Source organism: Myxocyprinus asiaticus, chromosome 40 (assembly GCF_019703515.2).
Source record: "Myxocyprinus asiaticus isolate MX2 ecotype Aquarium Trade chromosome 40, UBuf_Myxa_2, whole genome shotgun sequence".
NCBI lineage: Eukaryota > Metazoa > Chordata > Actinopteri > Cypriniformes > Catostomidae > Myxocyprinus > Myxocyprinus asiaticus.
In genome coordinates this window covers 2,630,909-2,643,695 of record NC_059383.1, presented here as the reverse complement: position 1 = coordinate 2,643,695, position 12,787 = coordinate 2,630,909, and the positions used below count along the sequence as shown (strand labels likewise).

Sequence of the window (12,787 nt, the reverse complement as noted above, 5' to 3'; positions counted from 1 at the left end):
TCTCGTGGACAGAGGCGTAAGCGTGTTTTTAAAAAATATTTAAAAATTAGTTTGGACGTGACTCAAGACTTGAGACCTGCCAAAAGAATAATGGTGTGCTCCAGACATTATGATTTTGCCATAATTGGCATCAGAACAATTCATTTTCTCAATGAGTCATGGTGCCATCTCATGGTTTGTACACTTGACTGTCATGTATGATAGGCTGGAATGCTTTGTGGGGAATTTCAACTGGTATTCAGGTATTCCCACCTTCAATTCTCACATCAGGAACATGGCATAAGATGCAAGATTCAAGTTTGACTTGGCCTTGAAAGACTTGAGACTGATGAATATGTCTAGTCTGACAGTGACAGCCATTAATGCTGGTTTGATTTCATATCAGTTACTAACAGAAGAAGGTGCTGGTGATCAAAGATGATGTGGACTGAAGTCAGTCTCACCTTAGCTGGTGTTCTCTGAGGTGAGATAGCACATCCATGTGGTACAGGTGAGTGTAGATGATGTTCAGATCCTGGAGAAGAAAACACAAACATCAGAACATCCACGGACTCATAAACACTGCTGAGCACAGCTCCTAAATTCACATGAAGTTGGTTTCCAGCTGTCGCCTTCATATTAAAAATAAAAAAAAAACACCTGCACAAACTCTCAGATTAGAGCAGAAACTCTAAGCAAGTATGCAAATGATTGACCAACACACTGAAAGCACATTAAACATATTTACTGTGGCAGTATCAAAACTCAATAGAGGGCGATAGAGTTACCTGGATTCAACTGGACAGTATAAGGGAAAGGAGACAGAGCACTCGCCCAAAAATGAATGGGCGAAATCACAGTGCTCAATATGGAGAGTGTAGGAATGGAAGTCCTGCGTTTCAGTTCATGTGCTAATCACCTTTTTGGTAGAGGCTCTGGAATAGTAAGCCTGGTCAGCAGGAACAGTGAAAAACCAACACAGAAGGCAGGCAAAAATTGGCAGAATTTCTCATGTTTTTTGCTCTCGTTTTTAAGCCTTTATCCAGTTTTGGCATATTTCTTTGGAAGTTAAAATTTGTTTTTTCAATTTAGAAACAAAAAGGAATGAACACAATGGACACAGAATCAGAATCAGCTTTATTGCCAAGTATGCTTACACATACAAGTAATTTGTCTTGGTGACAGGAGCTTCCAGTGTACAACAATACAAAAACAATATAAAAACAGCAGCAAGACATAGATAATAATAAAAAATAAAAAATAAAACTAATTATACACATACGTACAGACACACACATACATACATACACACATACACATCTAAATACAATCAAATCTAAAATAATCTGTTATGTACAGTGCAAATGTTTCGTTTTTTAGTTTTTTTCAAAGGAATGAAATGGCAGAAGAGGCTGGATGTGTTGGATAAATATAAGAAAGACTAAACTGTGTATTGCACATAGTTATTGCTCAATGGGGCAATTTAACTGTTCATGAGATGGATAGCCTGAGGGAAAAAACTGTTCCTGTGCCTGACGGTTCTGGTGCTCAGAGCTCTGAAGCGTCGGCCAGAAGGCAACAGTTCAAAAAAGTAGTGGGCAGGGTGAGTGGGGTCCAGAGTAATTTTTCCAGCCTTTTTCCTCACTCTGGAAGTGTATAGTTCTTGAAGGGGGGGCAGGGGGCAACCAATAATCCTCTCAGCAGTCTGCACTGTCCTTTGTAGTCTTCTGATGTCTGATTTCGTAGCTGAACCAAACCAGACAGTTATTGAAGTGCAGTGGACAGACTCAATGACCGCTGAGTAAAACTGTATCAGCAGCACCTGTGGCAGGTTGAACTTCCTCAGCTGGCGAAGGAAGTACAACCTCTGCTGGGCCTTTTTCACAATGGAGTCAATGTGTGTCTCCCACTTCAGGTCCTGTGAGATGGTAGTGCCCAGGAACCTGAATGACTGTTTAGAATGGTGAGGGGAGTCAGTGTTGGGGTGTTTCTCCGAAAGTCCACAATGATCTCCACCGTTTTGAGCGTGTTCAGCTCAAGGTTGTTTTGACTGCACCAGACAGCCAGCTGTTCAACCTCCCTTCTGTATGCAGACTCATCGTCATCTCGGATGAGGCCGATGACAGTGGTGTCATCTGCAAACTTCAGGAGCTTGACAGAGGGGTCCTTGGCGATGCAGTCATTGGTGTAGTGGGAGAAGAGTAGTGGGGAGAGCACACATCCCTGGGGGGCACCAGTGCTGATTGTACAGGTGCTGGAAGTGAGTATCCCCTGTCTCACAAGCTGCTGCCTGTCCATCAGAAAGCTGGTAATCCACTTACAGATAGACATAAGAACAGAGAGTTGATGTAATTTATTCTGGAGTATAGCTGGGATGATGGTGTTGAAAGCCGAACTGAAGTCCACAAAAAGGATCCTTGCATATGTCACTGGTCTGTCCAGATGTTGCAGGATATGATGCAATCCCATTTTGACTGCATCATCCACAGACCTGCTTGCTCTAAGCAAACTGAAGGGGATCTAGAAAGGGTCCAGTGATGTTCTTCAGTTTAAGCAGTATCACAAGAGCAAGAGTGCTATATGGTCCTACATCAGCACTGCTGTGATTTGGCCGCAGGCCGAGTGCTGTAGGTAATCACAGCTGTGTTGATTTAGGGCCATATATCACGATTGCGCATGTGATATTGCTTAAATACAACAGTTCAATGAACAAGTACATTTTTAAAAATTAAGAAAAACTGAGTACGGTCATAAAAACACATTTGTAAATGGAACTACTTTATTACGCGGCAGATCAGAATCTGCCGTTGCTGGTTCAAACCAAATGATGCGTCCAAGCCTTCCTTTGTAATTCAAAAATGTCACTTCAGAAATAGTATCAGGGCTTGTGCGGTTTCTAACAAGTTACTGGATAAACAAGAATGGATGTGTGTGTGTGTGTGTGTGTGTGTGTGTGTGTGTGTGTGTGAGTGAGTGAGTGAGTGAGTGAGTGAGTGAGAGAGAGAGAGAGAGAGAGAGAGAGAGAGAGAGAGAGAGAGAGAGAGAGAGAGAGAGAGCATGTGCAATCACCTGTTGCCACTCCCAAGCAGAGATGCTGTCAGCTTTCTGATGATCAGCTTTCTCAGTGGAAAAGTAGCGGTCCAAGCGGGGGTAATTCTACCTATTTCGCGGTAGCCGGTGCGCAAGAGTCGATCACTATAGAAATTGCAATGTCCTCCATTTTAAACAGTGTGTATCCAATGTGGAAACTCCAGTAAGAGGTAAGCACCTTGAGTTTGTGTAATTAATCAGTCTGTTGTGTCTCTCAGCTGTGATGAGCCTTAATGCTGAAGTTGTTAGTTTAAAGCCATTTAAAGCTATTTCCTAGCTTTAGTAGTAGTAATACAAGCGATCATATAGTGCTGTATGTAAACACTGGCTAACGCGGATACACTTCACGTGACCTAACTGGCTCATATTACACACAAAAATTATCTTTTGCCACCACCTGCTGGCTAAAATATGTAATGTCAAAAAAATACATGTAAAAAAAAAAAAAAAAAAGACAGACCGTAGCTCTTAACACATCTGCACTGCTCTTACACTTTAGTTTAGAACGGCACGAACACAAGCGGAGTGATACACACACAGTGAAGCGTCGAAGTGCTGATGGTATCAGACCATCAGTGCTCATGGAATGTCTCTCGTCCAATCAGATTCGAGGACCGGAACTAACTGTTGTATGTATATATATTAGGGATGTGTGAGACTAGTCAACTAGTCGACGAAACGGTTCTGATGCTGCTAGTCGACACTGGAATTACTAGGCGGTTAATATTTCTCCGCATTAAACTGATAATAATTTTTACACATTTACGTTTGGCTTTATATTTTTACAGAGGCTGCACTTAAATTACTGTCATATTAATGTTACATATTTTAAATGGAATTAATAATACAAATATTATTTAAAGAAAGAGGATATCTGGAGCAGATACAGAGTTTAATTTCACCTCAGGCTGCACGTGCTTCTTCCCTCTCTCACTCGCGGCGCACGCAGGAAAATGTCCTCTCGCTACTCAAGCAAACTCAGCAAAGTAGTAATGAAAACACTTCGGTGGTGTGGGAATCGGCTTTCCAAACGTTTGAAAGTCCCTAAGGATGTTTTAACATTTGAGTGTTCTTTAAATCTGTGCATGCTTGTACGTTATTTTCCCGCTGAGCGGGCTTTTTCAAGTGCAGGATAATCGCCTCAGGTGAGTCAAGTCCTGTCTTTCACCGGACCATGTCGACGGGTTAATTGTACTCATCAAAAAATGTATGCTTTCGAGTAAGTAGCCTAGAAAATAACTGTTTTAGACTAGGTATGCCATTATTTTCATCTGCTGATTAAGAAGGCTATTTTCAACGATGTGTCGACTGCTTAACGTGTTAAATCTTTTATTCTGTGTGCATGTCATGTTTAGAATACATTAGGTTTATTGCAGGCTACATCACAGGCCTAATGTTTTCTATCCTATAGCTACTTTTTTAAAATTTTTATTATTTTATTTTTTTTATAACATCGTAACTGTTATTGTTTGATGTTCTTTACCGAACAGCTGTCATATTAGATCAAGGGTTAATGTTCGACTGCACGTCGTGAAATACGCATGACTTTTCAGCACATTTTTTTCTCTCTCATAGATTTGGCTTACCTGTTAATTATTTTCGTCAATGTCCTGACTGTTTTAATATGTTAAGTAACTTTCACTTGGTGATTTCCGTTTAGAACAGGCTTTTAATTGTTGTTCCATTGATCCTGCACTATTCATTCAATCGTTTTCAATAAATATGTCTATTAAATATTCACTAATGTTGATTCAGTGAATGCGTGTCATGTTCTATATTTCATGTACAATGATTATAATTCAAGGCGAGCACGTTGCAGATAAATGCCCCTTTTCAGTGGAATTTAGCATCAGATTTGGAATAGATTAAGTATTTTAAATGGGTCGCATACATTTTTTTATTTTTTTTTACTGTTTTCTGAAGGTTGGTTTCTCTTGAGACTAGTCGACTAGTCGGTTACAAAACTTCTGTTTAAACGACAGTCAAATTAGTCGTAGTGCACATCCCCAATATATATATATATACATATTGACTATTGAAAGTTAGCACTACATACATAACATTATTTTGAATTGTTCATTTAATTCGTTTAGCTAATTACAAATCATTTTTACAATGACATCGATAAATGAGAAGTTCTGTTTTTGTGTGATGCTGCATCTAGAGCTCTAGGTGGCAGCAAACATAAACAGAAATGTTACTGTTTTGAAACATGACATTTTTTGGTTATTAGGACTGGGTAAAATATCGAAACTTCTGAGACTGTTATAAACTGCAACACTGATTAACAAGTATACAGTAAGTGGTTTGATCACACTCACTGTAGGAATAAATGGTGTTTGTAATGCTAACCACGTTTTTCAAACAAGCTCCAATCATTCCGGTTGTTCATAAACCCAGAATCCACACACATTTCAAAAGTGTCGTTTCTTGATGAAGGGCATAGCGCTCTGTCAGCTTTACAGTGGAAAACATGCAGCTCTCTTGAACTTTAGGATCACACAAATTTATATTCGCAACCAACACCACCGACTGGCTGAGAAAGTGCTTGTCTCATGAATAATTTCAAGAGAAACCAATGATGCGTATGTTGAAAACTAGTGTTACACATACACGTGACATTTACTTGTCACATCCACGTGACATATTCTCAGCGTTGATTTCAAACCAGGAAGAATAAAATGGCCGAAAAAATTACCAAAATGTACCACTTTCCCATTAGATTAAAATGAATGCTTACTATCATTGCCTTACATAATAGGCAGCACATACATATGTGATAACATCTAGAAAAACATGGTTTAGTTTTTCATGACCCTTTTGAGAGAGTGCAGTTTTAGCTACATATACATTTAAATACTTGTAAATAGTAAAAATTTCCTTAAAGAGTGATAAGAATATGTTGCCATGATTAGTGGTCAACCAATATATCGCCGAGGCCATTTGGTTTCTTAAGGCCACGAGGGTGGAGAGAATTGACTGCTTGCTTGTGAAGGAGCGTCTGAGACATGTAAACAACCAATCACAGATCATTTTGTTGTTACTTATCATTGTGTTACTAAAATAACAGTCAACACCATCTCATTTAAACAGTCCGCATATTAGTGCCATGACGTGTTAAAGTGCTCACCTGTTTCCTTCTCCATCTCTCTACTCAATAGTTCCCTGTATGTCAATTCAATTGTTAAAAAGGCAAACATCAATCAAACAAAACTTCTATCATATACTGTCTGCAAGTTTTCTTCCCATCCAGCGCTCATCTAATATCTTTCTTCTGAAGCGCGTATTCTATCAGCCAGAATCAAAAACTTCAGGATAAGGATCAAATGTTCTTCTAATAATTTACAAATCATGATGGTCAGTCTGTGATAATCCAAACAGGTTATCCACGGCATTTAAACTCTCAGTAGATTGCTGCTGCTCTCGCTGGATCCTCACATGCACTATGAGTAAATGTTCACTGTGTACTGTATGTACAATTGGTTTCATTGGGTCTTTTATAAGAAAATGTGATTGGTAATGCGCAAATGCCATCCATTGTTCCTGGACTACTGTGTATACTGTCATTTCCTTCTTTCTAATATATTAACAATTTCTTCATGCAGAAATAAATTACTAAAATTGGATGCCTAAACAGAAATCAGAAGAAACTACTATCTACCATTTAAAAAACAATATTATTTTTTGAAGATAATTAAATATAATACAAGTTTATTAATATAACTTATTTACTATATTAAACTGTGTGATATATCGACATTGTATCAGCCTATAGGCCACCCTGCCCTCTGGATATCGGCATCGGCCATTAAAAAACAAGTATTGGTCGACCACTAGCCATGATGTTAGTGAAGAAAGAGCTTTAAGGGTGATTTCTTGTTTAATGATATAAAGTGTGTTGTTCCACATTATAAGAATCTAATCCAGATCCTCTCAGTGCCTTCGGCTAAATTAGGCTACACCAGTGATACAATTTAACCAGGGCTCAAGGCAAAAATGCCACCAAAAGTGATAAAAATGCTGCTGATACTTAAAATGTGGGGGCATTTTAGTGAAATACATTGCTATCTAACATTTTATATATTTCATAAGATGTAATGCTAGGCTTAGTTATGTGTTAATCGTTCAGCCCTACTGATAAAGCCCTTATAAAGGACTGGAGCTGGAAATCAATTCCAGGGGGCAAATAAAGCCCCTTAAAATGAATTCTGACACTGAAATATGCATCATTATATAATACACAATGAAAAATAACCTCAAATAACACTAATAAGGAGTTCATAACAAAATAACTCGCACAACACCCACCAAATTCCTTTAGGACAATATCGCACTGTATTGATGCTGCAAGGAAATGTAAAGTTGTATATGTTCTTAACAAAATATAACGTATAAAGAAATTACATATGTTGTCAAACAAAATAGACAATAAGTAAAACATAAGGAAACAGTCGCTCCTTTAAGCTGCGCTGCTACTGCCACCCTATACGACACACACACACTCAATACCACTGCACAACACTTCATGAACTCTTACAACACGAACAGAGCATACATTGTGTACTTCACAACAAAACAACCATTCAGAGATGTGGACAACTGAACAAACAGTGTTGGAGCAGTTTCTGAACACTTTACCCTCAAAACAGAGAACAACATCTACTCATGACCGTTAGCTTTCATTCAGCGTCAAAAGAGCCTTTATAACACTTATGTGATCGCTGTATATGGAAAAGATTATTTAGTGGTGTTTGTTAAGGCAAGACCCACCACTACTGCTCAAATACTGAGGGTTAGGGATTTGAAGAAACTCAATCAATCTTCATTGTTTAACACATCCTGCACCATTTGTGCTACAGATGTTGTCTATATTAGCGTATATCAGCGAGTGCTAATTCACATTGTAGATACCCTATTGCAGTGCCTGGTATATGAACAGTGAGTGCTCGAATACTCCTGTAAAGCAAATGCAGCCTTTTGCTATCCGAGTAGGAAATTGAGCATCAAATGCAAATTCTGACAAAGCAAGTCAAACTGGAAACATGCGAATGACAACACTAAAGGATTTGGGAAGCATGAATCTTGTAAGGAGCATTTAAAATGCACAATTTTGTGGAAGTGCAATGGGTAAAGAAATGTACACACTAGTGAATATGGAGAAATTTGGAAGAAACAGCATGTATATGTCAGGGATAGTGGGCATTTTGTTGTTTATTGCTGTGAACGAGCTTCCTTTGCAAGGGAGTTTAGATGCTGTGGACTCTATGGGAGATAAAATGGTGATCTTTATTAGCCACGTTGGAGTACACGCTGAATAAAGACAAATCATTTGCAAAAGCATTCAGCACATTTCCACTTAATGCCACATACAGCGTATGTCCCATGATATTCAGAACCAAATCCCATCTTTCATGAGTGAGATTGTCAGAGGAAATTGTGAAGAAGATGGTGATTCATGGTAAACAATTTGACGGAACAAAAGAACAAATTGGAAGTGAAAACATTTCTATTGTGGTAAGCTATGTTGATGACAGTCACCATGTGTGAGAGAGACTGCTGAAAATTACTACAAGCAAGCAATGCCATGCCTTTACTCTAACTGAACTTGTTATCTTAGAGCTAACTAATGTTGGCCTTAAATCACAAAGTGCCATACAGTGTTGTCACGATACCAAAATTTCAGTAGTCGGTACAGATACCAATGAAATTTCACAGTTCTTGATACCAATATTAGCAAAAATATGCTAATATTAGGGCTCGACATTAACGCTTGTCCGGGACAAGTGGATTTTTGAAGGGGCAAGTGAAAGATAATTTTACTTGTCCGACCAGACAAGCAGACTGATTAAAACGTCAATAACGAAAAAATAACTCAACATATATGTGCCTAGGCCTGTCTCACTTATTAAAATGTTCATATTCTTATTCTGCTGTTGAAAAAAACCTAGAGTGTGTCATTTTATAATTCGCTAGTAATCAATAACAGCTGCACCCTGTTTGATTGACAGGCGGCGTATGTGTGTGTGCAGAAAATGCTTGCGCTAATGCGCACCTGAACAGTCAAATCCACTTCAAAATTCCACCAAAATGCCTGTCTTGGTGAGGTATTCATGTAAACACAGAGAGTGATGTCTAAAGTGAACGTAAACAGTGGATTTGTATTAAAATGTGGGACTTGTAAGTATAAATGTAAGCTCATAGACCTGCTGCTGTCTAGTGTGTCATTATAATAATCAAACAACCAGAACAAGAAAACCACTTACTGCTCTTGAATGAATAACTTTAGTAGCTTTAAAAAGTATTGATGTATTATAATGATACAGTAAGGACCAGTAGTAGTTTTATGTTGCATTTCATTCTGAATGTTTACTTGAATGCTTGATAGCTGTTAAAAAAGCAATTTTAAATAATTTGTATTTTGTTCTAGTGTTTTTTAATTTGTTCTATACATCACTTTTCTATTGCTAATTTAATACTGACTGTTTACTACTGTTGAATAATTACTTGAGAACTTAAACAATTCTTAACAAATCATCAAATTTCACTACCGACTACTGAAATGTTGGTATTGTGATAATGTTTAGCTTTTATTGTACATGGTAGATCTTGCGGCAATATCATGATGAAAAAGTAGATCTCATTCCATAGAAGTGTGAGCATCCCTCTGCTGTTAATGATGGCGTGGAGGCTTTTCTTTATTTGACTACCATACGTAACGTATAAAATAATTATCATATGACAATAGTCTCCTCCCCTACCCAGTGCAGTTTACATTTCTGTCACAGAGAATTGAGTTGATTGCATAGGTACACTATTAGGTGGGGCATTGGTCGTAATTTTAGAAAACATACAACAGAACCTTTTACATGTTACTACTTGTACTATAATAAATAATACTTAAATTACAAGTGAATGACCAATTTACTTGTCCGAAGGACAAGCACATCACAATGCTTAATGTCGAGCCCTTCTAATATCATGATGTGCTATAGAAAACACTCCTTTAGCATATGTAAAGTAAAATTTAAATGTAAATAATACATTAATTCAAAGTAGAGGTAAGTAAAAATATTGTTTTTCCGATGCATCGCGATCTTCATTTGAACGATATCGATTCTTAAATCCCAAGATTGATCTTTCACTCAATGCGCAACCGTCTACTACAGTATATTTGGCAACTGGCTGGTAAATGTTTACATTTCACTCACCAATACTTGTGTAGTTTAGTCATGAAGTGTTCAACAGCGAGATCCTTTCACAGTATGTTTAGAGTAAATTTGTTCCGTGTAATGTGTGTCCAAGACGAGATCCACTCAACCCATTTATCACTGAATAATGTATCTTTTAATACCCTTTCTGTTCTGTACAGTCAGTTGTTGATCAAAAACAACTTTAAAAAAACATTTCATTCTAATCATGCATCGCAGAGATGAGGTAAAGCCATTCAAGTCCTCTCTAGTTAACATGCACTCATTTAAAGGCGCTTTCTACAGAAATGACGTTTTTTATTAAAGAGACAGTACCGGTTTTAGCACGTGTTCAATAAATCATTGTAAATACTTGCAAATAGAAATAAATCAGCAATTTAACAATAAATATGTAAGGGGGTCCTGGGTAGCTCAGTGAGTACTGATGCTGACTACCACCCCGGAGTCGCGAGTTCAAATCCAGGGTGTGCTGAGTGACTCCAGCCAGGTCTCCTAAGCAACCAAATTGGCCCAGTTGCTAGGGAGGGTAGAGTCACATAGGGTAACCTCCTCGTGATCACGATTAGTGGTTCTCGCTCTCAATGGGGCACGTGGTAAGTTGTGCGTGGATCGTAGAGAATAGCATGAGCCTTCACATGCTGTGAGTCTCCGCGGTGTCATGCACAACAAGCCACGTGATAAGATGTGCGGATTGACTGTCTCAGAAGTGGAGGCAACTGAGACTTGTCCTCCGCCACCCGGATTGAGGTGAGTAACCGCGCCACCACGAGGACCTACTAAGTAGTGAGAATTGGCCATTCCAAATTGGGAGAAAAGGGGATAAAAAAAATAAATAAAATAAAAATAATTATGTAACAAAAATAATATATGAAATATAATATCTTATTTACTTACTGAATACATTTATTTTTTCATTTTTTAAAAGCAAAAATGTGACCAAAATGATAAAAAAAAGTAATAAAATATAATTAGTAAAATTTTTATTTTCCAAATGAACCTGTATAATTAACAGCATTAGCAGGGAGATCATTTATTTTATATGTAAGCAAAAGGGACATTATAACTGAAATAAACCCAGATGAATCAATATTGAATCGAAATCGAAAGCTTGTAAATCGGAATCAAAATGAATCGGGAAATCTGTATCAATACTCAGACCTAATTAAAAGATATGCATGTTTCCTTCAAGTGTTTCTCAGTTAAGTATGCATTTCTTTTTTTATATAAGTAGGGCACTACTGAAATCTGTATTATTTGTCCCAAATCCTATTTTCTTATTTTTTCTTCTTCTTTTTAGAATTTCATATGTTAAAGTTTCCTGTAATTTCATTTAATCTAAATGTTGTCTTAACAAATTCATTTTTAAACTTTTAACAAGTGAAAATAGAACAATTAATTTATAAAAAAAATAAAAATTTTACAAGATAGAACAATTACTTTACAACATACCATTGCATTTTTTAAAAACAAACATATATTCAGTACAAAAGCACTCATCTTATTTATTGCTTAAATATTATTATTATTTATTAATCATTATTTCTTATTATTCGCATTACTACAGTGAATATTCCATTGTACTATATAGTTGTAATATACTGTATTTCTATTGCAATTTCTTCAATTTCAGGCATCTAGCTTTTTTTAGAAGTGAGCTTTCATTTTTGACGGAAGCTTCACTTGTCCAGATAAACAGCAGAAATCTGTTAACAGTTCGCTACATGACCCAGTGTGATCATTAAAATGCATATGCTGTGATTTACTTATATAAATAAATAGTCTACATGTGCTGCGTGCTGAAAAGTGAATACCATATTTTCCAGAATATAAGTAAAAAAAAAAATTCATCATCTGTGACATATCGTCCAAAGCCATTTATATACATAATTTTTTCAGAACTGATGTCGGCTGGTTAAAGGTGCAATATGTAACAATTTTCATGTAATATTCACCTTTTTTTTTGCCAATGTGTGAACGGCTTTTAACGCAACTTAAAAAATGAGCCCTTCCCGGACTTCCTAGGTTGCCTATTAAAGCCTGTAGACTGATTTTCATGTGAAGGGAGCGGGTAGCTTATGCCAGGAAAATCCAAAGGATGTGACGTTTATGCGTGCTCCCGAAAGCCTTGCCTCAGTGCTTCTCTTCCACTATTCAACAGCGACAACTGTCTACAACACTAGGTAATGTTATCTTAGAGATGGAATCCAGCAAACGGCCGACTCCCAGCACAACACCGACTCCTACACAAACTCCGAGTAAGCCAAAAAAACAAAGAAACATGTATCTACTTAATCCCGTCTGGCTAAGCGGGAACTTGATCGGGTCGAGGGAAAAATAGAGTGAACATCGGCAGGGCATCGTTCAGTTTTGGGGATCAAAACTGACCCTGAATTGGCATTCTTCTTATTGGACAGGTAAGCTTACATAACTGCAAAGCATCTGAAATATAGTGCAATAAGGATTGATATGTGTAATTTAGCTAACTTGATCTTGCCTGCTAACGCTGACGA

At 37.4% G+C, this 12,787-nt stretch overlaps 1 protein-coding gene across 2 annotated transcripts in view; it reads right to left on the bottom strand.

Moving 5' to 3' along the window:
- The window catches only part of LOC127430641 (rap guanine nucleotide exchange factor 6-like), a 194,494-nt gene that overhangs the window by 149,350 nt on the left and 32,357 nt on the right, over positions 1-12,787 (bottom strand). Inside the window, exon 2 of one of the 2 annotated variants that reach the window (XM_051680548.1) lies at positions 444-514. In XM_051680548.1, the coding sequence (XP_051536508.1) occupies positions 444-514 (71 nt within the window). Of the gene's footprint in view, positions 1-443; positions 515-7,403; positions 7,408-12,787 lie in introns of those variants that run through there. The other variant, XM_051680554.1, reaches the window with a different exon arrangement.